The sequence below is a fragment of the Sus scrofa genome, chromosome 10, assembly GCF_054392235.1.
Source record: "Sus scrofa isolate SSC_HxYL_T2T_F1_AM1 chromosome 10, Sscrofa_HxYL_maternal_Yorkshire_Landrace_v2.0, whole genome shotgun sequence".
Classification (NCBI taxonomy): Eukaryota; Metazoa; Chordata; class Mammalia; order Artiodactyla; family Suidae; genus Sus; species Sus scrofa.
The window spans coordinates 33083744-33110892 of NC_139392.1; the positions used below are offsets into that span (position 1 = coordinate 33083744).

A 27149-nucleotide genomic window follows, 5' to 3' on the forward strand; every position below is an offset into this window, starting at 1 on the left:
GAAAAACACCTTGAGATAGCTCAGACTTGTGACAGCTTTGGTCACTAGGGGTGACTTGAGCCCGATGCTAAGGCCACTATGTCAACTGCCTCTCTTCCCTCTCTTTCTCTCTGAATTTTTGGTGTCTTTCTCTCACTCTTGTTTCCACTTTCTCCCCATTTTATGCTCAGCCCTCTCTCTCTCTCCCTGTCTGTCTTCCTTTTGGTCTCTGTCTCCTCTGTTTTTGTTGCTGGTGGACGGTGGAAAAAGCCTCCTCTTTTTGTGGTCGCCCAGTAGAAGCACTGGAGCATGGGGGTAGGTGGGGTTGGGGCCGGGATGTGCATTACAACCTGGGGAAGTGTGCAAAGTCTGTTCCCAGGGGTGAACCCAGTTTGGCCATCCCACGTCCTATCTGAATGACCAGGACTCAGCTTCCCACTAGGAGCATCTTTAGACACGGAAAGCCAGGAAGCCCAGGAGAGCCCGAGGGGTTTGAGAAGCCAAGGCAAAGACAGCTGGTCTTTCCCTCTCTTTCTTTGTTGTTTCAGGTGCAACCCTGATCATGCAGAACCCAGAGTCCTACAAGGCAGGGAGAGCAGAGCACGACGATGCGTGGACAATGGAAAGGTGTGACAACGCATTCTGGGGAGGGGACAAGTGTTAACCTTGGGATTCACTCTCAGATTTTGGAATAGAGAAAATACTCTTGCCACCCAATTCTGCAGCACCGCATCTTCCTTCTGTGGACAAAGAAATGTTTCTCTTGGCCTTTGCCGAAAAATCTGCACGTTCATGCCTTCTCTCATGTTTCCTATCTCTGCCTTCCATACTTGGGTATGCCATTCTTTATCCTCCCAAGGGATCCATTAACACAAAACACACTTGCTTTGCAATCAAAGTGTACTTTATTAAAATTACTTTTACAGTTTTTATCTGTGTCTCATTCGGTGTCACTCTACATGTTTTAAAAATACCAACTCCAGGCATGGGATATAAAGAAACATGTCAGAGACATGAGGAGGGAAAAGGTGAGATATGGATGTTCCAGCAGCCAGGGTCTGGGCATGCAAGGCTCAGCCAACCATGTCATCCTGAAAGAGGGAGCGTGACAGAGTTCCCATGGTCAAAGGTACAAACCGACATGAGGCCACAGAATCCTTGGAAAGAAACTGGCTTGAGGGCAGTTGGTCAGGACTAAATCCACAGTCCCCTTCTTCAGTCAGGACTGATGCGGGTGACAGGACAGGGGGTGGACACTAGGGTGACTGCCTGACTCCAGTGCATTAAGTTCTACCTCTGCTTAAGGGGGCTTTCCTATACCTGTGTTTATTTTATCGAAAACTAGTTTTAAAAAAAGCAAATGGATAGGTAACAATTATTTAATACACAATCTTACATTCTACCAAAATCTTATATACCAAGTAGTAAACATGTATCAGAACTTAATACTAAATCTAGACAATAAAGAACTAAGCTTATACTAAAGTTGGCTCGTAATAGATGAAGAGTGAGGTCAATCTTGTATCCTGGTCAAGATGGAAACTTTTGGACTCTTCCAGTCCCAGGCTGAGGCTTCAAGGTGTCCCAGAGGAGTCTGCAACACAAACACAGGGATGCCATCACCGAGGAGGTGCAGAGTCAGATGGAAGGAGGGCTCCCCTGGGTGGATGTGTGGGTCCGTCAGGCTCCTCAGGGCCTGGAACTCCCCAGGGCTCAGATCCCCGTGGCACTGCCGTCTATGCTGTGCTTAGCTGAGGAGGTTTTCTGTTAGCAAAGAGGGAATACAATTGTCCTCCAGGAGCGAGTTCCCTGTGCATTGGGCTGGGCAGCCTTCAAGGGACTGATCCCTGCACAGTGAAACAGATGCAGCGGAAAGGGGAGGCTCCAGGAGACAAGGATGTAGTCCCTCCCAGTGGGGCCCTGGGAGGAGCAGGACATCTGATAACCCAAGGGAAGGGGTAACCAGCCCCTGCAGCCCATGCTTTATACCACTAACCATGAGACCTGCGTGGCAGAAATGGACAGAGGCCTGAAGACCTCCTTTTACCCTGAGAATGCTTTCTACCTCCTGGCCATTCTCGCTTGTGCTTTTCAAGGGGGGGGGGAAGAAGTGGAGAAATCAGTCTTCCTGTATTCAGACTATACTACAAAGCTACAGTCATTCAACTCTATGATCCTGGCGAAAAAGCAGCAACACTGATCAGTCAGAAAGCCCAGAAATAAACCCAAGCACCAAGGGTCAACTGCTCTATGGCAAAGGAGGCAAGAACATACACTGGAGGAAAGACATTGTCTTCCATCAGTAGTGCTGGGAAAACCGGACAGGTACCTGTCAAAAGTGCAGTGAGAACATTCACTAACACCATACACAGAAATAAACTCCAAATGGCTGGGCGACCTCCATGTAAGGCCAGATACTAGAAAACCCCTAGAGAACAACAGGCAGAATGCTCTTGGACATAAATCGCATCAAGATCTTGTTTGATATGCCTCCTAGAATAATGACAATAAAAACACAACTAAATCAGTAGGAACTAATTAAGCTCAAAAGCGTTTGCACAGCAAAGGAGACCTTTTTTTAAAAAAGAAAAACTCCACAGAATGGGAGAGAATATTTGTTTTTTTTTTTTTTATTTTCCCACTGTACAGCAAGGGGGTCAGGTTATCCTTACATATATACATTGCAATTACAGTTTTTCCCCCACCCTTTCTTCTGTTGCAACATGAGTATCTAGACATAGTTCTCAATGCTATTCAGCAGGATCTCCTTGTAAATCTATTCTAGGAGAGAATATTTGTACATGATTCACCCACCAATGGCTTTACCTTCAAAATAGAGAAACAACACATACAACTCATCCACCACCACAAAAACCAAACAACTCAATGCAAAAAGAGCCGGAAGACCTAAAGAGACATTTCTCCAGATGAGGCTTAGGGATGGCCAATAGGCACATGAAGAGATGCTCAACCTTGCTTGGTACGAGGGGACTACACATCAAAACTGCAGCGAGGGACCACCCCACACCTGTTAGAATGGCCGTCATTAAGTTGATAGATAACAAATGCTGGAGGGGGTGTGGAGAAAGGGGAACCCTCCTACACTGTTGGTGGCAGTGGAAATCAGTGTGACCACTCTGGAAAAGAGTATGGGGGTTCCTCAGAAAACTCACTACAGTACTACCCTATATGATCCAGCGATCCCACACCTGGGCATCTATCCAGACAAAACTTTCACTCAAAAAGACACATGCTCCTGTGGAGTTCCCATCGTGGCTCAGTGGTTAACGAATCCAACTAGGAAACATGAGGTTGCGGGTTCAATCCCTGGCCTTGCTCAGTGGGTTAAGGATCCGGCGTTGCCATGAGCTGTGGTGTAGTTTGCAGACACAGCTCGGATCCTGCATTGCTGTGGCTGTGGTGTAGGCCAGCAGCTCCAGCTCCGATTTGACCCCTAGCCTGGGAACCTCCATATTCCACGGGAGCGGCCCAAGAAATGGTAAAAACACAAAAAAATGAAAAACAAAAAAAAACCCAAACCCCCCTCAAAAAACACATGCCCCTGTATGTTCATGGCACAATTCACAAGAGCCAAGGCATGGAAGCAATCTAAATGTCCACCAACAGATGGATGGATGAAGACGATGGGGTACACATATACAATGTCGTACCACTCAGCTGTGTACAAGAAAGAAACAATGCCACTGGCAGCAACAGCGATGCCACTAAAGTTATCATGGTATGTGGCACAAGTCAGAAAGACAATGACAAATACCACATGACATCACTTCCATGCAGAAGCCAAGATAGGGCACAAAGGAACATATCTCCAGAACAGAAACAGACTCACAGATCTAGAGGACAGACGTGTGGGGAGCCAAGGGGGAGGGGAGAGGAAGTGGGATGGACTGGGAATTTGGGGTTGGTCGATGCAAACGCTTACATTTAGGATGGATAAGCAATGAGGCCCTACGCTGTAGCACAGGGAACTGTATTCAGTCTCTTTGGAGAGAACACAATGGAACATAAGAAGAGAAAAATAATGTATAAATAGGTGTGACTGGGTCCCTTTGCTGTACAGCAGAAATAGGTACAAAAATACCTCACTTCTTCAAAAAATACTTCATGTATATATAGGAGTCACACTCAGCCATAAGAAAGAATGAAGCCATGCAATTTGCAGCAACATGGACAGACCTAGAGATTATCATACTACGTGAAGTAAGTTAGACAAAGATGAAAGTTCTAACACTTCTATGCTGAATCTGAAACATGACTACAATCCAGCTTTTTTACAAAACTGAAACAACGCACAGACATGGGAAGCAAACTTCCATTAGCAAAGGGGAAAGGGAAAGGAAGGGAAGGGATCAATTGGGAGTGTGAGATTAATAGAGAAGCAACAAGGATTCACTGTGTAGCACATGGAACTCTATGCAATATCTTCTCATAACCTGTAAAGAAAAAGAATTTGAAGCTGTACACCTGAAACTAACACAATACAGTAAATAATCTATAGCAAAAGAAATTCAATAAATATTTTTCAGTATTAAGAGTTTCAAAAAATCATGAAGATGTGGTAGTAGAAATATAAATTTATCTTTTTATTCTATTGCTGCATGAAAAGTATATAGAAGAAAGGTATTCTCTTTTTCTTTTTTCAGCCACACCTGCAGCATATGGACGTTCATGGGCTAGGGGTCAGGGACAAGCTGCCTCTGCAGGCCTAAAACAGATGCCACAAGGTGGGATTTGAATCGCCTTTGCAATGTATGCCACAGCTTGCAGCAATGCCAGATTCTTCAACTGACTGAGCGAGGCCAGGGATTGAACCTGCATCTTCATGGACACCATGTCGTGTTTTTAACCCACTGAGCCACAGCAGGAACTCTGAGAAGACAATGCTTTTGAAAGTGTACTAAAACAAGTTACATTCATGTTATTAGATGACACAGTGAAAAGTCACTGAAAGGAATACAACAAATTTGAATCCTAGCCTTTCACTTTTCCCAAGAGAAGACAGAACTGAATTGCCTCAGGGGTTGCTGCATTTGAACTTGTCATCTATGTCAAAGAATTTACAGAAGTTCCAACCTCAGTTTGAGAATGGGTGGCATGGGATGGCCCAGGCCATCCCTGGGCCTTACAGAGACTGAGGGAAGACCCAGACCCTGGAAATTCCCACTCAGGTTGGGATCCTGCCATGTCTTCTGTGTGATGCCAGGAGCACTAAGCATCCACAAGGATGCAGGGCTGGGCCAGGTGAGCCACTCTTCGTACATGAGCACTGAGGGATAGATGCCTTCATCTTGATTGTTTTCTGGAGCCCCGACATGAGGGAGGCCTTAGAGAGGCTGACACAAACTCAGAGGGAAAGGACCCTGTGTCACTTCTCTCAGGCTGAGATTGGTTCAGTACAGACCCGATGTGAATGCTCACCACCTGCCTCCATTTGGCCTGAGCCTCGGGGACCTGGGAGGGAGGAGACCAGGGCCAGGCTAGGAAGGGACACAGGGTCAACATGACTGGGATTTGGGGATCAGGGGATAGCAGTCTGATGGGAAGAGGGGGATCCAACAGGAGCTGTGACCACCTGGTCCTGCTGCCAGAGGCTCTGTCTGGGACATGGTCAATCCCAGGAGATGAGGTCACAGGGCCAGGAGAGAAAGGGTCTGAAGCAAGGCCAGCAGCTCCTTCACACAGTCCCCCAAATTCCTGCTGGCCAGGGGTGGTCTCTTTGGGCAGCTGGACATGGACCTCTCCCAGAGGGGAGGAGAGTCATGACAGCAGCCTGGGGTCAGCTGTGCAGGTGGACAGGACTCAAGGGTACTGGATCCTATGCAGCAACCCCAGATGACTTCTCATTTATTTTATTTTATACTATTTTTGTCTTTTTCTTTATTCTAGGGCAACTCTGACAGGATATGGAGGTTCCCAGGCTAGGGACAAAATGGGAGCTGCAGCTGCCAGTCGAAACCACAGCCACGAAATACAGGATGCAAGCTGTATCTGCGACAAACACCATAGCTCACAAAAATGCTGGATATTTAAGACACCGAGTGAGGCAAGGGATCGAACCCGCAATCTCATGGTTCCTAGTTGGATTCCTTAACCACTGGAACTCCAAGTATGCCTCCTTTAACTCATCCAACTCTGCGAACATCCCTTCCCTCAGGACACACCGTGAGGACACAATAGGACAGGGAGGCCAGAAATCCCAAACATGCAGAGCCAGAGCGCTGCCTTCTCACCCACCACCTGACACTCACTCGACCAACTTGGTCTCCAGGGTCAAGGTGCCACCACTTCAGGTGCCACCACTTCAGGTCCCTCAAGGCCAATAAAGGAAACCAAGTCAACAGCTCTTGTGCACTGGGCCCTCACGGTGCCAATCACAAAGCAAACTTGCACAACGGGCAGAGACCAAAGCAGGAAGGAGCAGCTTTGGGAGGGAAAATCGATTCTCCCTCTCAAAGAAAAGGAGAGAGGAATACAAACACAGCACAACAAAGACCAGGGACCCAAGTCTTCTTCGTGGTATCCATTTCACAGGGGAAAACACCACAGCAGAGTGCCACTCATTAGGCCACCCACCCACCCACCCGCCAAGTCCTATCCCCCACTTCCTCCCTCTCCCGGCAGCAGGCGGAACCCAGGTGCTCCCAGGAACCCTCTCCCACTGGATCCCAGCTGCGTGCTCTTCCCTACCTGCAGCCTCCTCATCCTGGCGGCTGCTCAGGCTCTCCACCACTGAGTCTGTAGAAACACACCATCAGGGGAATCAAGGAGTTAGAAAGAGTGGCCCTCCCGTTTCTCCGGCTTCCCTGAGGTGACTACGGGTACAGAGCATCACCCTGGTTTTTCCTCCAGGTGCCCAGACCTTCCCTCTGCTCCATGGACTGAGACCCTTCCCCACAAGGTGAGCACAGATGCCAACATTCAGGCATCTCATATCTGCTCCCTCTCCTTATTAAAGTAGGCGGTGAACATCTTTACATCAATTTCTTTCTGTTTTTAAGTTTCAGACTCACCTGCCCCACACTCCAAGCAGCAGGCGTCACCCAAGTGTCCCGGGATCCCTCTCCCATTGGCTCCTACCTGAGAGCTGTTCTTACCTGTATCACTTTCATCATGGTTGCTCTCACTCAGACTCTCCATGAAACATACTGCAGAGACACAGACATAAGGAATCAAGGTGTTAGAGCCTGTCCCCCACACGTATCCCCTACTTAGGGTTGTTTGCGGCCACACAGCACCACCCTGGCTTGTCCTCCGTGTGCTCAGAACTTCCCTCTGCTCTACGGCCTCAGAAGCTTCCATAAAACATTGGCCACAGTGGCAAACCTTCAGAGATCGTGGGCTGCTGAGGGATGGAGCCTTACACATCTCCCTTCTACGAGTCCATCTGGAGGCCTCAGCTCCAGGGTGACACACCTGAAATTCCAGCTGCATGGACACACTTGTGTGGTGGCCCCTGGGAGTGAACCATAGGCTGCTTTATTCTGTTCACTGCAAGAGGCAGACCTAACTACTGACTGAACTCAATTAAGCAGAAATGGCTCCTTCTGGCCAGTGGCTGGCACACTGTGGACAGCAGCTCTACAGAAGCACTGAGGAGAAAGGGACCACTGCCCGTGAGGTTCACCTCCAAAACATATATAAAGAAAACTCACACACCTCCACAACAACAACAGCAAAGAAACCACCCAGGAGTTCCCGTCAGGGCACAGCGGAAACGAATCCGACTAGGAACCACGAGCTTGCGGGGTTGATCCCTGGCCTCGCTGAGGGGGTTAAGGATCCAGCGTTGCCGAGAGCTCTGGTGTCGGTCGCAGATACGGGTGGAGAAAAGGCTCCCCCGCCCCAGCATTGCCGATGCGAACGTACACTGGTACAACCACTATGGAAGACACCATGGAGGGTCCTGCGAAAACTGAACACAGCAGGGCATGCGACCTAGCAAGCCGAGCACCCTGGGAAATATCAGGACAAATGTATCCAGGAAAAAGACATATGCCCCTCTATGTTTATGGCAGCACTGTTCACAACAGCCAAGACAGGGAAGCCACCTCATGTCCACAGACAGATGAATGGCTCATGACGATGTGGTCCACATAGATGATGGAATTCACGACTCAGCCAGAAAATCGAAGAAGAAACCAATGCCACTCAAAACAATAGGGATGGATCGGGAGATTCTCGTGCAAAGTGAAGTACGTGACAAAGAGAAAGACGGATACCACCTGATCTCACTTAGAGGTGGAATCTAAAGCACGGCACAAAGGAACCTGTCCACAGAACCCACGGATGCAGAGAACAGACTTGTGGTTGTGAAGGGCACGGACTGGGAGTTTGGGGGCAGTTGATGCCAACTACGGCATTGAGAATGGAGAGACAACAAGGTCCTCCTGTTGCAGCACACGGAGAACGAGATCCAATCTCCTGTAATCGACCTGATCTCAGACGGCAATAATATCAAAAAAGGAACATACGTTAATGGACACACACGACTGGGGAACGCTGCTCCACAGCAGAGAGTGAAACAACACTGTACCTCCATTAAAATAGAAACAAACAGAAAGGACAGTGTCTAACAATCCACTGAATGGAAAGACAACCTACAGAAGAGGATATTTGTAAATCTTGTATTTGAAACAGGGGCTCATATTTGGAATATATGGGAAACAACTACAAATCAATTGAATCAAAAGGCAAATGCCTCAGTTGTAGATGAGTGGAAGCCTGGGAGAGACCCACCGTCCAAGAAGACCACAGAGAGCAGCACACAGAGGGCATGTTTCCCAAAGTCGCCTATCACAATGGAAAGGCAAAGCAAAGGCACCACGAGGTATCACCTCCCACCTGGTAGGACACGGAGTGTTTTCAAACCTGAACAGATGTTTGGGAAGATGTGACTGCCTGGGACTTCTGGACACTGTAGCAGGGAATGTCAACGGGGCCAGCCAGGACGGGAAACACCACGGCAGGACCCTGCAATCCCACTGCTGCATGGACATGTAAAGGAAGATCCATCAGTGTCGGGTAAAGAGACCTGCCATCCCAGGATCACGGCAGCGCCATACACAAGAGCCCAACAGAAACAGAGCCCCAGTGTCCACGGGCACACAGACTGAGAAAGACAACGGGGTGGATACAGACCATAGCAAGGTATTCCGTTGTCACAGAAGAAGGAAACCCTACCCATTGCAGCAATGCACAGAGAACTCCAGGACATTATTGACTGATTCACTTTTGGGCTTGAGGGCTGCCCCCGCAGCAGATGGAAATTCCCAGGCGAGGCGGCAAATCAGAGCTGTGGCCACCGGCCGACACCACAGCCACAGCCAAGCTGGATACCAGCCGCGTCTGGGACCTCTGCCGCAGCTCACCGCAATGCGGGATTCTTCACCCACTGAGCAAGGCCAAGGGTCGAACCCGTGTCCTCATAGGTACTGGTCAGGTTCATGAGCTCTGAGCCTCAACAGGAACTCGCTGGAGGACATCACTTCAAGTGAAGCCAGTCAGACACAGAAGGACAAAGACTCTCTGATGTCATGCACATGAGGTGTCTGAAAGACCACTCCTGAGCAGAGGCTGGAAGGGTGGCTGCCCCGAGTGGGCAGGAGGTGCGGGGGGAGCACAGCGTTCACAACACTCCTCGGGACACTTACAACCTCAAGAGGCTCGAGTTCATGGCACATGTTTGAAACAACAGCATGAAAGTCTGCACCAAGCAGAGGGGGAAGAAAAGAGGAAACGAAAGACCAACAGAGGAAGGAAAGCCTTTTCCCCAAACCTTGCTCCCAGCGGGTGCAGGGAGAATGAGGGAATGGACAGTTAGCCTGCGGTCATCATGAGACTGTTCAACGAGAAACTGGACAGCTATGTGGTGCTAAGGCACAAGTGACTCCCCACAAAACACACCCACTCACACTGGTTCACAATCACACCAACAGGCCCTCACACGCACACCCCCCAATGTTCCCGGACACCTACCCCCACCATACAAAGAGCCTCCTTTCCTCCAGGGACCCGAGGACTTGGGATGGCCCTTTTGTGGGAAGTCAGTCTCTTTCACCCCATCCTTCACCCCCTTTCCCAGGAGGAACCCAGAATCAGGGTGTCTCTGCAACCAAAGGGGCAGGAAAGCACCCCCCGCCCTTCCTCAACACCTGGACTTCTCCTCAGCAGAGCCGGGTTCCAGAATACTTACGGCTTTCATCGTCCATCCCGTCCACCTGTGATGAGAGAAAAGAAAACACTGTGAGTGTCACAGCATCCTCTGCACTGTGGCCACAGGTCTTCCTGTGGTTGCGGACCGCAGGCACACAGACAGAAGGCAGAGTTGAGTCTGTTTCCCCAAAAGAAGACAGCAAAGACACCTGTGGAAAAGGCACCAGCTTTTCATGGAAGACCTCCCAAGTCCACGTTCATTTAAAAAACATTCAGGCTTCTTTGGAGTTCCCGTCGTGGCGCAGTGGTTAACGAATCCGACCAGGAACCATGAGGTTGCGGGTTCGATCCCTGGCCTTGCTCAGTGGGTTAAGGATCCGGCATTGCCGTGAGCTGAGGTGTAGGTTGCAGACGTTGCTCGGATCCCGCGTTGCTGTGGCTCTGGCGCAGGCCGGTGGCTACAGCTCTGGTTTGACCCTGAGCCTGGGAACCTCCATATGCCACAGGAGTGGCCCTAGAAAAGGCAAAAAGACAACAAAACAAAACATTCAGGCTTCTTCAAAGACAAATGCTCCCTATGTACACTTGGGAACTGATGTGGTCCCTTTTGCCAATGCCCCTTGGAAGGAGTTATTGGTTGGTACCAAACTTTGACTCAACATTCCTCCACAGAGGAATGTGCATATATCCTCTATAATGGACTTGCTCAGATTTCCTTTTCTGAAGTAGGCACATCCAAGAAGAAAGGAGGCACCTTTTTAAATCTCCGATCAAGAAAGGTGAGCTTACCTTGGGGGCAAGCTGGTCTTCCTGCTCAACCAGGTCGCTGGCTGGGGACTCCTCGTCATTTTCAAGGGATGGGCCTGCCTCCTCCTCTGCCTCGTCAATGCAGGCAGCCTCCTCCTGCACCTTCTCAGTTCCCGGCCCCACCTCCTCCTCATTTGCCCCAGCCAGGGCCTCTTCCTCCGTCTTCTCACTCCCGCCGGCCTCCACAACATCATCGAGGGTTGCTAGGGGGACACACAGTCACTGTCAGCAAGGCGGTGGTGCTGCTCGGGAGGTACTCTGGGCACCTCACCTGACTGGACATGGGCTGAGAGTCAAGGGGTGGGGGTGGGATGAAGCACGGATGGAGCTTCTCTTGGCCCATCCTCCCGGGTAAACGTTTTGAAGGACGGCAGAGAGCACCTTGAAAGACCTGAGAAAGGGAGCCTCTGCCTCTCTTGCTAAAGGGAACCTCTCCGTGGCATATTCTCCATCTGAGAAATGGCCAACACGAGCATGCAGGCTCTGCTGCCATGACAGAGTCTCGTGAATCCTCCTGCCCATTTTCCTCTCCAGCCACATTCCTCCATCTTCTGAAAGGGCAGGAGATCATTTCAGCTTCCCTACTCTTCCCACAGGGTGCTCCTGTGTTCACACGCCATCCTCTGGGATGTTTCGCCTCTTTTCTTTTCTTAGATACATAATGCTTCTCTTTGGAATACTTTGGCAATAGGAAACTCACGGGGAGAGCAGGCCTTCCCAATGCTATGTACTTTGCACCACTGTCCATAACAACTTTTCTCATCATAACTCATAGGACCTCTGCACCCATTCAGGAATGACTCCCCCTTCAGCCCTGCTGCCAGGTCTTGGCCATTTCTACTTTCCATCTCTGACACTCTGCCGAGTCTGGTTACCGCCTATATGTTGAGTTGCACGATATTTCCTTCTCTGTGCTGCCTGATTTCTCTATTTTTTTTTTCTATTGATACTTGTTGCTTCTTAGGACCACACGCATGGCATATGGAGGTTCCCAGGCTAGGGGTCTAATAGGAGCCGTAGCTGCCATTTTATGTCAGAGCCACAGCAAGGCAGGATCCCAGCTGCATCTGCCACCTACACCACAGCTCACGGCATTACTGGATCCTTAACTCACTGAGTGAGGCCAGCGATCGAACCCGCAATCTCATGGTTCCTAGTTGGATTCCTTAACCACTGGAACTCCAAGTATGCCTCCTTTAACTCATCCAACTCTGCGAACATCCCTTCCCTCAGGACACACCGTGAGGACACAATAGGACAGGGAGGCCAGAAATCCCAAACATGCAGAGCCAGAGAGCTGCCTTCTCACCCACCACCTGACACTCACTCGACCAACTTGGTCTCCAGGGTCAAGGTGCCACCACTTCAGGTGCCACCACTTCAGGTCCCTCAAGGCCAATAAAGGAAACCAAGTCAACAGCTCTTGTGCACTGGGCCCTCACGGTGCCAATCACAAAGCAAACTTGCACAACGGGCAGAGACCAAAGCAGGAAGGAGCAGCTTTGGGAGGGAAAATCGATTCTCCCTCTCAAAGAAAAGGAGAGAGGAATACAAACACAGCACAACAAAGACCAGGGACCCAAGTCTTCTTCGTGGTATCCATTTCACAGGGGAAAACACCACAGCAGAGTGCCACTCATTAGGCCACCCACCCACCCACCCGCCAAGTCCTATCCCCCACTTCCTCCCTCTCCCGGCAGCAGGCGGAACCCAGGTGCTCCCAGGAACCCTCTCCCACTGGATCCCAGCTGCGTGCTCTTCCCTACCTGCAGCCTCCTCATCCTGGCGGCTGCTCAGGCTCTCCACCACTGAGTCTGTAGAAACACACCATCAGGGGAATCAAGGAGTTAGAAAGAGTGGCCCTCCCGTTTCTCCGGCTTCCCTGAGGTGACTACGGGTACAGAGCATCACCCTGGTTTTTCCTCCAGGTGCCCAGACCTTCCCTCTGCTCCATGGACTGAGACCCTTCCCCACAAGGTGAGCACAGATGCCAACATTCAGGCATCTCATATCTGCTCCCTCTCCTTATTAAAGTAGGCGGTGAACATCTTTACATCAATTTCTTTCTGTTTTTAAGTTTCAGACTCACCTGCCCCACACTCCAAGCAGCAGGCGTCACCCAAGTGTCCCGGGATCCCTCTCCCATTGGCTCCTACCTGAGAGCTGTTCTTACCTGTATCACTTTCATCATGGTTGCTCTCACTCAGACTCTCCATGAAACATACTGCAGAGACACAGACATAAGGAATCAAGGTGTTAGAGCCTGTCCCCCACACGTATCCCCTACTTAGGGTTGTTTGCGGCCACACAGCACCACCCTGGCTTGTCCTCCGTGTGCTCAGAACTTCCCTCTGCTCTACGGCCTCAGAAGCTTCCATAAAACATTGGCCACAGTGGCAAACCTTCAGAGATCGTGGGCTGCTGAGGGATGGAGCCTTACACATCTCCCTTCTACGAGTCCATCTGGAGGCCTCAGCTCCAGGGTGACACACCTGAAATTCCAGCTGCATGGACACACTTGTGTGGTGGCCCCTGGGAGTGAACCATAGGCTGCTTTATTCTGTTCACTGCAAGAGGCAGACCTAACTACTGACTGAACTCAATTAAGCAGAAATGGCTCCTTCTGGCCAGTGGCTGGCACACTGTGGACAGCAGCTCTACAGAAGCACTGAGGAGAAAGGGACCACTGCCCGTGAGGTTCACCTCCAAAACATATATAAAGAAAACTCACACACCTCCACAACAACAACAGCAAAGAAACCACCCAGGAGTTCCCGTCAGGGCACAGCGGAAACGAATCCGACTAGGAACCACGAGCTTGCGGGGTTGATCCCTGGCCTCGCTGAGGGGGTTAAGGATCCAGCGTTGCCGAGAGCTCTGGTGTCGGTCGCAGATACGGGTGGAGAAAAGGCTCCCCCGCCCCAGCATTGCCGATGCGAACGTACACTGGTACAACCACTATGGAAGACACCATGGAGGGTCCTGCGAAAACTGAACACAGCAGGGCATGCGACCTAGCAAGCCGAGCACCCTGGGAAATATCAGGACAAATGTATCCAGGAAAAAGACATATGCCCCTCTATGTTTATGGCAGCACTGTTCACAACAGCCAAGACAGGGAAGCCACCTCATGTCCACAGACAGATGAATGGCTCATGACGATGTGGTCCACATAGATGATGGAATTCACGACTCAGCCAGAAAATCGAAGAAGAAACCAATGCCACTCAAAACAATAGGGATGGATCGGGAGATTCTCGTGCAAAGTGAAGTACGTGACAAAGAGAAAGACGGATACCACCTGATCTCACTTAGAGGTGGAATCTAAAGCACGGCACAAAGGAACCTGTCCACAGAACCCACGGATGCAGAGAACAGACTTGTGGTTGTGAAGGGCACGGACTGGGAGTTTGGGGGCAGTTGATGCCAACTACGGCATTGAGAATGGAGAGACAACAAGGTCCTCCTGTTGCAGCACACGGAGAACGAGATCCAATCTCCTGTAATCGACCTGATCTCAGACGGCAATAATATCAAAAAAGGAACATACGTTAATGGACACACACGACTGGGGAACGCTGCTCCACAGCAGAGAGTGAAACAACACTGTACCTCCATTAAAATAGAAACAAACAGAAAGGACAGTGTCTAACAATCCACTGAATGGAAAGACAACCTACAGAAGAGGATATTTGTAAATCTTGTATTTGAAACAGGGGCTCATATTTGGAATATATGGGAAACAACTACAAATCAATTGAATCAAAAGGCAAATGCCTCAGTTGTAGATGAGTGGAAGCCTGGGAGAGACCCACCGTCCAAGAAGACCACAGAGAGCAGCACACAGAGGGCATGTTTCCCAAAGTCGCCTATCACAATGGAAAGGCAAAGCAAAGGCACCACGAGGTATCACCTCCCACCTGGTAGGACACGGAGTGTTTTCAAACCTGAACAGATGTTTGGGAAGATGTGACTGCCTGGGACTTCTGGACACTGTAGCAGGGAATGTCAACGGGGCCAGCCAGGACGGGAAACACCACGGCAGGACCCTGCAATCCCACTGCTGCATGGACATGTAAAGGAAGATCCATCAGTGTCGGGTAAAGAGACCTGCCATCCCAGGATCACGGCAGCGCCATACACAAGAGCCCAACAGAAACAGAGCCCCAGTGTCCACGGGCACACAGACTGAGAAAGACAACGGGGTGGATACAGACCATAGCAAGGTATTCCGTTGTCACAGAAGAAGGAAACCCTACCCATTGCAGCAATGCACAGAGAACTCCAGGACATTATTGACTGATTCACTTTTGGGCTTGAGGGCTGCCCCCGCAGCAGATGGAAATTCCCAGGCGAGGTGGCAAATCAGAGCTGTGGCCACCGGCCGACACCACAGCCACAGCCAAGCTGGATACCAGCCGCGTCTGGGACCTCTGCCGCAGCTCACCGCAATGCGGGATTCTTCACCCACTGAGCAAGGCCAAGGGTCGAACCCGTGTCCTCATAGGTACTGGTCAGGTTCATGAGCTCTGAGCCTCAACAGGAACTCGCTGGAGGACATCACTTCAAGTGAAGCCAGTCAGACACAGAAGGACAAAGACTCTCTGATGTCATGCACATGAGGTGTCTGAAAGACCACTCCTGAGCAGAGGCTGGAAGGGTGGCTGCCCCGAGTGGGCAGGAGGTGCGGGGGGAGCACAGCGTTCACAACACTCCTCGGGACACTTACAACCTCAAGAGGCTCGAGTTCATGGCACATGTTTGAAACAACAGCATGAAAGTCTGCACCAAGCAGAGGGGGAAGAAAAGAGGAAACGAAAGACCAACAGAGGAAGGAAAGCCTTTTCCCCAAACCTTGCTCCCAGCGGGTGCAGGGAGAATGAGGGAATGGACAGTTAGCCTGCGGTCATCATGAGACTGTTCAACGAGAAACTGGACAGCTATGTGGTGCTAAGGCACAAGTGACTCCCCACAAAACACACCCACTCACACTGGTTCACAATCACACCAACAGGCCCTCACACGCACACCCCCCAATGTTCCCGGACACCTACCCCCACCATACAAAGAGCCTCCTTTCCTCCAGGGACCCGAGGACTTGGGATGGCCCTTTTGTGGGAAGTCAGTCTCTTTCACCCCATCCTTCACCCCCTTTCCCAGGAGGAACCCAGAATCAGGGTGTCTCTGCAACCAAAGGGGCAGGAAAGCACCCCCCGCCCTTCCTCAACACCTGGACTTCTCCTCAGCAGAGCCGGGTTCCAGAATACTTACGGCTTTCATCGTCCATCCCGTCCACCTGTGATGAGAGAAAAGAAAACACTGTGAGTGTCACAGCATCCTCTGCACTGTGGCCACAGGTCTTCCTGTGGTTGCGGACCGCAGGCACACAGACAGAAGGCAGAGTTGAGTCTGTTTCCCCAAAAGAAGACAGCAAAGACACCTGTGGAAAAGGCACCAGCTTTTCATGGAAGACCTCCCAAGTCCACGTTCATTTAAAAAACATTCAGGCTTCTTTGGAGTTCCCGTCGTGGCGCAGTGGTTAACGAATCCGACCAGGAACCATGAGGTTGCGGGTTTGATCCCTGGCCTTGCTCAGTGGGTTAAGGATCCGGCATTGCCGTGAGCTGAGGTGTAGGTTGCAGACGTTGCTCGGATCCCGCGTTGCTGTGGCTCTGGCGCAGGCCGGTGGCTACAGCTCTGGTTTGACCCTGAGCCTGGGAACCTCCATATGCCACAGGAGTGGCCCTAGAAAAGGCAAAAAGACAACAAAACAAAACATTCAGGCTTCTTCAAAGACAAATGCTCCCTATGTACACTTGGGAACTGATGTGGTCCCTTTTGCCAATGCCCCTTGGAAGGAGTTATTGGTTGGTACCAAACTTTGACTCAACATTCCTCCACAGAGGAATGTGCATATATCCTCTATAATGGACTTGCTCAGATTTCCTTTTCTGAAGTAGGCACATCCAAGAAGAAAGGAGGCACCTTTTTAAATCTCCGATCAAGAAAGGTGAGCTTACCTTGGGGGCAAGCTGGTCTTCCTGCTCAACCAGGTCGCTGGCTGGGGACTCCTCGTCATTTTCAAGGGATGGGCCTGCCTCCTCCTCTGCCTCGTCAATGCAGGCAGCCTCCTCCTGCACCTTCTCAGTTCCCGGCCCCACCTCCTCCTCATTTGCCCCAGCCAGGGCCTCTTCCTCCGTCTTCTCACTCCCGCCGGCCTCCACAACATCATCGAGGGTTGCTAGGGGGACACACAGTCACTGTCAGCAAGGCGGTGGTGCTGCTCGGGAGGTACTCTGGGCACCTCACCTGACTGGACATGGGCTGAGAGTCAAGGGGTGGGGGTGGGATGAAGCACGGATGGAGCTTCTCTTGGCCCATCCTCCCGGGTAAACGTTTTGAAGGACGGCAGAGAGCACCTTGAAAGACCTGAGAAAGGGAGCCTCTGCCTCTCTTGCTAAAGGGAACCTCTCCGTGGCATATTCTCCATCTGAGAAATGGCCAACACGAGCATGCAGGCTCTGCTGCCATGACAGAGTCTCGTGAATCCTCCTGCCCATTTTCCTCTCCAGCCACATTCCTCCATCTTCTGAAAGGGCAGGAGATCATTTCAGCTTCCCTACTCTTCCCACAGGGTGCTCCTGTGTTCACACGCCATCCTCTGGGATGTTTCGCCTCTTTTCTTTTCTTAGATACATAATGCTTCTCTTTGGAATACTTTGGCAATAGGAAACTCACGGGGAGAGCAGGCCTTCCCAATGCTATGTACTTTGCACCACTGTCCATAACAACTTTTCTCATCATAACTCATAGGACCTCTGCACCCATTCAGGAATGACTCCCCCTTCAGCCCTGCTGCCAGGTCTTGGCCATTTCTACTTTCCATCTCTGACACTCTGCCGAGTCTGGTTACCGCCTATATGTTGAGTTGCACGATATTTCCTTCTCTGTGCTGCCTGATTTCTCTATTTTTTTTTTCTATTGATACTTGTTGCTTCTTAGGACCACACGCATGGCATATGGAGGTTCCCAGGCTAGGGGTCTAATAGGAGCCGTAGCTGCCATTTTATGTCAGAGCCACAGCAAGGCAGGATCCCAGCTGCATCTGCCACCTACACCACAGCTCACGGCATCACCAGATCCTTATCCCCCTGATTGTGGCCAGGGGTCAAACTCACAATCTCATGCTTCCTAATCGGTTTCACTGCTGGCACGCCATGATGGGAACTCCTCACTTTTGGTCAAACAGTACTTAGTTTTTTTTTTTGGATCATCCTCTTGGTATCCTATTTAAAATTTTACTTTTGTTTCCGGTAGAATACTGTTCTCTTCTGTTCACATATCGCATTTGATCTCTCTCCTGATCTCCTGTCATTTGTGATTGGTTTCATCTCTTTGCTGTTGGGAATAACGTCCTTCTACAAATGGGAGTGTACACGTTCTCTATGGTAACATACTGGGGCCTCCTAATATTTTGCATGTGTCCAACCTCAACTACTGGCACAGCCCAAAAACTGAATGTGAATGTAAATGGGGAACTTTTCATTAATTAAAATTATAGGAATCTTTTGCTGCTCAGTGTACCATGAGTTCCCCATTCAGTGCTGGACGTTGTCATTGGTGGAAATTGGAGGAATGGGTTAGAGGAGCTTTCTGTAATATCCACCATTTCTTGTTAATATAATCTTGTTCTAAATCATTTCTAGTATTGTTTTCAAATTGGGAAATGTGGTTCCATGCAGGGATCTATTACAACTGGAAATGTTAAATATCAGCAAATGTCATAAAATGAGTGAGGTCACCTTTGCTATTAACCAGGAACCAAATGTCGATTTTAAATGAATCATTATTTCCATAGTTGGGAAATTACCAACTGAGTTATTCAATTTATTTTTTGCTTTTTTTGTCATTTTGCCTTTTCTAGGCCTGCTTCCCTCAGCATATGGAGATTCCCAGGATACGGGTCTAATCAGAGTTGTAGTGGCCTACAGTGACCACTGCCACTGCAACTCAGGATCCGAGCCACATCTTCAACCTACACCATGGCTCACGGCAACCCTGGATCCTTAACCCACTGAGCAAGGCCAGAGATCAAACTCACAACCTCATGGTTCCTAGTCGGATTTATTAACCACTGCGCCACGATGGGAACTCCGAGTTAGTTCGTTTGAATTTGCATCATGGAATAAAAGAAAGATGTGGCGTAGCATTTGTAGAGTTTGTTCTGAAATTTGGAACACGGAATGAACTAGAATCATTGTTCAGGCCTGGATGTATTGAGTCAGGTTCCACAGTACCTTCATCTGGCTCATTGGCAGGGTGCACCCTGTTGTGTGGCCACCATGGGATTATTCCAGCCAAGGTGGTAAAGAACAAAATTGCCCTCAGACTCCTGAAGCAAGATCCTAGGTTTCCAAAGCAAGATTCTGGAAAATACATGACAACAGAGAGAACGAGTGACATCCTGATTGCAGAAGATAACAGGGAAATGACTAATAATTGACTCCCAGGCCAAGCCCTCAAAGCCCATAACACCCGGCCGCCCAGAAGAGCCTTCAGAATCCAAGTTCTACTTAGAAAGATCTTGCTCTTTGGGGTGCACTTCAAAACATTACCTCCCCACACAGGTTTCGTGTGAAAATGCCTCTGGGTAGCGGAGACAACCTAGATAATGACCATGCAGAATGGTCTGATGTCAATCCCATTGGTTGACTGATTGATTGTCACCACTCCCAGGGGATGCAGTGGTTCCCAACCCAGGCACTTGATTCTGCACCACGGAAGGGATCGAACACTCGATCTTTAGCCTCTAGGACACTAGGGAACTCCTCACATCCCCTGTAGAAGAAACACATGCCACAAAAGGAGATGTAGATCTGTCTGTGCCTCAGTTCCCTGTTCTGGGCATCCAACTCTGGGAACGCCCCTTCCCTCAGGACACACCGTGAGGACACAATAGGACAGGGAGGTCAGAAATCCCAAACATGCAGAGCCAGAGAGCTGCCTTCTCACCCACCACCTGACACTCACTCGACCAACTTGGTCTCCAGGGTCAAGGGCCTAGGAGAGCTTTGGGTGCCACCACTTCAGGTCCCTCAAGGCCAATAAAGGAAACCAAGTCAACAGCTCTTGTGCACTGGGCCCTCACGGTGCCAATCACAAAGCAAACTTGCACAACGGGCAGAGACCAAAGCAGGAAGGAGCAGCTTTGGGAGGGAAAATCGATTCTCCCTCTCAAAGAAAAGGAGAGAGGAATACAAACACAGCACAACAAAGACCAGGGACCCAAGTCTTCTTCGTGGTATCCATTTCACAGGGGAAAACACCACAGCAGAGTGCCACTCATTAGGCCACCCACCCACCCACCCGCCAAGTCCTATCCCCCACTTCCTCCCTCTCCCGGCAGCAGGCGGAACCCAGGTGCTCCCAGGAACCCTCTCCCACTGGATCCCAGCTGCGTGCTCTTCCCTACCTGCAGCCTCCTCATCCTGGCGGCTGCTCAGGCTCTCCACCACTGACTCTGTAGAAATACACCACGTGGGGAATTGAGTTAGAAAGAGTGACCCTCCCATTCCTCCTGCTTCCCTGAGGTGACTGCAGGTTACAGAGCATCACCCTGGGTTTTCCTCCAGGCTCCCAGACCTTCCCTCTGCTCCATGGACTGAGACCCTTCCACACAAGGTGAGCACAGATGCCAACATTCGAAGGACAGCAACGTGCTGAAGGAATGACCTTTCAACTTCTTCCTTCTATGGCCCTTTATAGCTCCTACCTCTAAACTGACACACCTGAAATTCCACCTCTACACACACTGAAAAGGGGATAGCTGAGTAAGCAATTGAACGGTGCTGTGTTTTATATGAATGGATTGCACTATTTATTACAGAATTCCATGAAGTATAAAGAGGTGATCTGCCAGTGACTGCCACATCAGGCATCGTGTTCAGGGTGGAGATTCAAAGATGAGCAAGATATGACCTCCCCTCCCCGGACATGCTTTACTGCAGACCAGTTGGCTGGTCTGACCTGATCATTCATCTGTATGTATCTCCTGTGCTCATGAACCTGTGCCAGGAATTCTGGGAGGCCCTGCAGACCCCCAAAGAGAGATGGCAACGGTGACATTCTAGACCGATTCCTAGCAGAACCCACGGGTAAGCAGAGGTGCTGTGTATGGCCCACAACACCTGTGCTGCCATAATCAGAGCTCAGTGCAGAGGCAGTGAGGGACACGCCAATGTTTTCACGAGCCCGTCCTTCTCATGGTGCTGCTGGAGTAGCTGGAAAGCAGGCTCAGGGCTCTAAGAAAGGAAACAACTTTTACACTGAAAACTACAAAACATTGCTGAAAGAATTGAATAAGTCACAAAGAATTCAAATGACATTCCATGTTCACAGAGGGGAAGGAGGAGTGCCCATTGTGGCTCATCAGGAATGAACCCAACTAATATCCATGATGAAGCAGGTTCAATCCCTGGCTTCACTCAGTGGGTTAAGGGTCCAGTGTTGATTTGAGCTGTGGTGTAGGTCACAGACGTGTGTTGTAGGTGTGGATGTGGCTCTGGTGTAGTTTGGCATAAATAGCTCAGATTTGACCCCTCACCTGGGAACTTCATTATGTCATGAGCAAGGCCTGAAAAATACAGAAAACTAAAAAAAATAGATTGGAAGACGGAATATCATTGACATTTCATACTACATGAAAAAACAGCAGGTACACTACAACACATATCAAAATCTCAATATCATTTCTTTTGGTCTTTTTAGGGCCTCGCTTGAGGCATTTGGAGGTTCCTAGGCTAGGAGCTGAATCAGAGCTACAGCTGCTTGCCTATGCTACAGCAACAGCAACTTGGGATCTGAGCCATGTCTGCAACCTACACCGTGGCTCAGGGAAAAGTCAGATCCTTAACCCACTGAGCAAGGTCAAGGGTCGAACCCGTGTCCTCATAGGTACTGGTCAGGTTCATGAGCTCTGAGCCTCAACAGGAACTCGCTGGAGGACATCACTTCAAGTGAAGCCAGTCAGACACAGAAGGACAAAGACTCTCTGATGTCATGCACATGAGGTGTCTGAAAGACCACTCCTGAGCAGAGGCTGGAAGGGTGGCTGCCCCGAGTGGGCAGGAGGTGCGGGGGGAGCACAGCGTTCACAACACTCCCTCGGGACACTTACAACCTCAAGAGGCTCGACTTCACGGCACATATTTGAAACAACAGCATGAAAGTCTGCACCAAGCAGAGGGGGAAGAAAAGAGGAAACGAAAGACCAACAGAGGAAGGAAAGCCTTTTCCCCAAACCTTGCTCCCAGCGGGTGCAGGGAGAATGAGGGAATGGACAGTTAGCCTGCGGTCATCATGAGACTGTTCAACGAGAAACTGGACAGCTATGTGGTGCTAAGGCACAAGTGACTCCCCACAAAACACACCCACTCACACTGGTTCACAATCACACCAACAGGCCCTCACACGCACACCCCCCAATGTTCCCGGACACCTACCCCCACCATACAAAGAGCCTCCTTTCCTCCAGGGACCCGAGGACTTGGGATGGCCCTTTTGTGGGAAGTCAGTCTCTTTCACCCCATCCTTCACCCCCTTTCCCAGGAGGAACCCAGAATCAGGGTGTCTCTGCAACCAAAGGGGCAGGAAAGCACCCCCCGCCCTTCCTCAACACCTGGACTTCTCCTCAGCAGAGCCGGGTTCCAGAATACTTACGGCTTTCATCATCCATCCCATCCACCTGTGATGAGAGAAAAGAAAACACTGTGAGTGTCACAGCATCCTCTGCACTGTGGCCACAGGTCTTCCTGTGGTTGCGGACCGCAGGCACACAGACAGAAGGCAGAGTTGAGTCTGTTTCCCCAAAAGAAGACAGCAAAGACACCTTTGGAAAAGGCACCAGCTTTTCAAGGAAGATCTCTCAAGGTCATGTTCATTTAAAAAAATTTTGGTCTTCTTCAAAGAAAAATGCTCCCTACCATACACTGCAGAACTGATAGGGTCACTTTTGCCAATGCCCCTTGCAAGGAGTTATTGGTTGGTACCAAACTTTGACTCAACATCCCTTCAAAGAGGAATCTGCATATATCCTCTATAATGGACTTCCTCCGATTTCCATTTCTGAAGTAGGCACATCCAAGAAGAAAGGAGGCACCTTTTTAAATCTCAGATCATGAAAAGTGAGCTTACCTTGGGGGCAGTCTGGGCTTCTTGCTCGGCCCTGTCGCTGGCTGGGGACTCCTCCTCGTTATTTCCACTTGTTGTGGCCTCCTCCTCCACCTTGTTATTGGGCGAGCCTTCCTCCTCCTCATTTTCCCTGGCTGGGGCCTCCTCTTCGGTCTTCTCACTCCCACTGGCCTCCACAACATTGTCGTGTGTTTCTAGGGGGACACACAGTCACTGTCAGCAAGGCGGTGGTGCTGATCAGGAGGTACTCTGGGTGCCACACCTGACTGGACATGGGCTGGGAGTCAAGGGGTGGGGGTGGGATGAAGCATGGATGGAGCTTCTCTTGGCCCATCCTCCCGGGTAAACGTTTTGAAGGACGGCAGAGAGCACCTTGAAAGACCTGAGAAAGGGAGCCTCTGCCTCTCTTGCTAAAGGGAACCTCTCCGTGGCATATTCTCCATCTGAGAAATGGCCAACACGAGCATGCAGGCTCTGCTGCCATGACAGAGTCTCGTGAATCCTCCTGCCCATTTTCCTCTCCAGCCACATTCCTCCATCTTCTGAAAGGGCAGGAGATCATTTCAGCTTCCCTACTCTTCCCACAGGGTGCTCCTGTGTTCACACGCCATCCTCTGGGATGTTTCACCTCTTTTCTTTTCTTAGATACATAATGCTTCTCTTTGGAATACTTTGGCAATAGGAAATTCAGGGGTCGGGCATGCCTTCACAAGCCATGTACTTTGCACCACTGTCCATAACAACCTTTCTCATCATAACTTATAGGACCTCTGCACCCATTCAGCAATGACTCCCCCTTCAGCCCTGCTGCCAAGTCTTAGCCCTCTCTACTTTCCACCTTTGACAATCTGCCTAATCTACTTACCGCCTATCTGTTGAATTGTTCAATATTTCTTTTCCTGTGTCTGTCTGACTTCACTATTGTTAAAAGTGTGTTTCATTTTGGATCATCCATGTAGCAACATATTTAACATAATTACAATTTTTTCTCCGGTAGAATTTTATTCCTATGTGGATTCATACTGCCTTTGGTTTATCCACGGATCTCTTGTTAACATTTGGGATTGGTTTCATTGAATGACTACCTGCATAAGCTTGAGTCTTGGGGCTGGTTGGATCAAAAGAGGGGGTTTGAATAGCTCCACAGCAAGAGAGTATGGAAGAACATCACGGGAAGGAAGCTTTCCAGGTCATGTAGCGTCTCTCTCATCATCTCCTCTCATCCCCAAGTTGGCCCGGTTGCAGGCGAAGGGGGTGCAACCCAGAGAGTGTAAGCCTGATTTGACAGTAGAGGGCATTGAACTTTAGACTAACTTGCCAAGAATCACGGCAATGTTGAAGGATGGATGTGGGCCAAGAATGTAGTTGGTTCCTTGAGGACAGAAATCCCTGAACCCTGAAGGCCGGACACCTGCTCAGGGCCAAGACCATGCCCTGGACCCTTGAATCAAGAGATCTTCTCACTCTCCCACAAGTCCTCCCATCCCAAGGTTTTAGTGGGCAAGCTCTGATGCCTTCCCTGCAGGAGATGCTGAACCAAGACATCAGTCCAAACCCTTATCCAGCCCTTTGTCTCCATGCTTTAATCCCTGATCTGAATCCAACATTTTCCTCCAAACAAAGCCCCTCTGAAGGACCGAGGCTTTGCCCTGGCTCCGTGGATACTCCAACCCAGGCATTCTCCCCCAAATCTTCATGTCATCCACTGCATCACATTACACTTTCATGACAACCAGCTGACAACCTCCAGCGACTAGGGGTCTGTTTCACTCCCAAGATGGCTCAGAGCTTAGAACAGTCTCGACTGAATGCCAAGAATGAGCTTCCCTTCAGCTAATCATGCCTGGATAAGAGGTTCCTGGGAATTCACTCGGGAGGAGACCATCTGGGCCAGTGCTCTGACTGTTTAGTAAATTAAAATCTCTGACTGTCAATGTCTCACACAATTTTCTTTAAAAAATTGTTGTGATGAAAATACTGTTGACTGACAATGTTGTACCCCTTGCTGCTGTACAGCAATAGGAGTCTGAGCTCCTCCTCTGCAGCCTGGACCAAGGTCTGGCTGAGAATGAGCAGGAGCTCAAGTCATTCTTCACCCAAACCCAATCTGTACCCTGGAAACTCCTCATCCTTCTTCAGACCCTGCAGTGGCAGGGATAGTCTTCTATCCTCTAAAAGGGACCCTTTAGAGACTCTCAGCTTGAAGACCTGACCCTAAGTCTCCCTCTGTGGATCACCAGTCGGACCCTCCTTCCCTCAGTTACCAAATGGTCACCCCACGAACCTACCAGCACTGTGTGTTCTCAGCACACTACCAGCGAATAGCCAACTACCCAGGGAGCTTATCATCATCAACCCATGGAAATCCTACTTGAAAATCCAAGTTTCACTCCTTACAATCAATTTCTACATTTAAAATACAATTATTGGGAGTTCCCGTTGTTGAGCAGTGGTTAACGAATCCAAATAGGAACCATGAGGTTGCAGGTTCGGTCCCTGCCCTTGCTCAGTGGGTTAAAGATCCGGCATTGCTCTGAGCTGTGGTGTAGGTTGCAGATATGGATTGGATCCCGAGTTGCTGTGGCTCTGGTGTAGGCTGGCGGCTACAGCTCCGATTCGACCCCTAGCCTGGGAACCTCCATATGCCGTGGCAGCAGCCCAAGAAATAGCAAAAGGGACAAAAAAAAATTGCAATTATGTGGCTTCAGACGTTGATATGTGCATTCAGAAGAGTGGAGCTATAAATGCCCATTTCCATCATGTGTATTGAAGAATGGAATCAGGGTCCCTCTGCACTGAATAAAGGCAGAGTAGGGTATTACCAGGGTTAGTGTGATGGGAGAAGGTTTGTACATGGGAAATAGGAAGGAGTATTGTATAAATTAAGAAAAAAATTGAGGCGCCCAACCAGGAAGAAATAATTAAAAATCTTAAGAGTAATACAAAATGGCTGTATAAGAGATTTACATCTCTGTACACAAATTGAAGTGGTGGAAATGAAAAAAAAAATCAGAGAACATTTTCCATCAGGGTAAACTATGCCATCTGATGGAACAGCCTTTAGATCAGTATCAACATACCTCCCCAACAACAGCTCAGGTTGCCCATCGTCCAACTCTTGAGGGGTGAAGGGGAGAGCCTCCCAGTTGTGGCCCAACACACACCTCTCCACTCACAGAGTGGCAGTTGGACCGCAGGACCCCGTGGGTATCATCCTATTGCTGTGGCAACCAGTCAAGGCCTGGAACTTTCAGAGGGAAGGCAACTCTGCCCCCTCTGGGCCCACCTGCTCTGTCTAGACTAATGTGTCTTTCTACGGACAGGGATGGCAGTGCAGGGTCAACATGTTGTCTCAAAAAATGCATCCCAGAACCACACAGCGTTACTCTCTGCTTGAGAACACAAGACAGGTGAGAGAAAAAGACCCACATTCCAAATAGACCAGATACAGACAATAATTAAAGAGTGAGGAAGAACCAAACAGGAGAAGGCCTTTCCATGGGAAGGGGGCTTTATGGCTCAGGGAGAATGTCTCCTGTCACGTTCCCTGATCTGCACATCATGCCACTTTAGAGGAAGAGGGTTCAAAACAGGGGCTCGAACCCCTATCTTCCAGTGGACAGCACTGAAACTTAGAGCATCTTCTCAAGAGTCGCGCCAATCATGTGTGAGCAGATCTGGGACAAGAGTGCAGTTGGTTCCCTCAGGTCACACATCCCCCTGAACCACTGAAGCCTGCTTGGCGCTGAGATCATGCCCTGGACTCTTGCTTGAATCCAGAACTCCACTTTCTCTCTCTCTCTCTCTCTGTTGAATCCTGCTGCCCCCAAGATGTCCTGGGGTGATCCTGGAGAACATATCAGAGCCAGGAGAGCAGTCCAATTCTTTACCCAACATTTTGCCTCTATCTTCTGACCCACAACCCAAAATACAAACATTTATCCAAAAAGAGCTCCTCTGGAGGACTAGACAAACCCCAACTCGGCCCATCCTCCCCCAAT

The 27149-nt window shown here is 49.9% G+C and overlaps 1 protein-coding gene across 9 annotated transcripts in view; it reads right to left on the reverse strand.

Annotated features, from left to right (window-relative positions):
- Positions 1 to 865: 865 nt before the first annotated feature.
- LOC146398936 (uncharacterized) overlaps positions 866 to 27149 on the reverse strand; it is an 82703-nt gene continuing 56419 nt past the window's right edge. For 5 of the 9 annotated variants that reach the window (XM_084980869.1, XM_084980866.1, XM_084980867.1 and 2 more), the window contains 13 exons: positions 23152 to 23342; positions 22678 to 22702; positions 20432 to 20479; positions 19257 to 19385; positions 16980 to 17200; positions 16231 to 16255; positions 13133 to 13183; positions 12726 to 12773; positions 10942 to 11162; positions 10193 to 10217; positions 7095 to 7145; positions 6688 to 6735; positions 866 to 1573 (listed from right to left, as the gene is read on the reverse strand). In XM_084980869.1, the coding sequence (XP_084836995.1) occupies positions 1554 to 1573; positions 6688 to 6735; positions 7095 to 7145; positions 10193 to 10217; positions 10942 to 11162; positions 12726 to 12773; positions 13133 to 13183; positions 16231 to 16255; positions 16980 to 17200; positions 19257 to 19385; positions 20432 to 20479; positions 22678 to 22693 (903 nt within the window). In that variant the 5' untranslated portion in view covers positions 22694 to 22702; positions 23152 to 23342 and the 3' untranslated portion in view covers positions 866 to 1553. Of the gene's footprint in view, positions 1574 to 2308; positions 4434 to 6687; positions 6736 to 7094; positions 7146 to 10192; positions 10218 to 10941; positions 11163 to 12725; positions 12774 to 13132; positions 13184 to 16230; positions 16256 to 16979; positions 17201 to 19256; positions 19386 to 20431; positions 20480 to 22677; positions 22703 to 23151; positions 23343 to 27149 lie in introns of all 9 variants that reach the window. The other 4 variants (XM_084980872.1, XM_084980871.1, XM_084980870.1 and 1 more) reach the window with 2 other exon arrangements.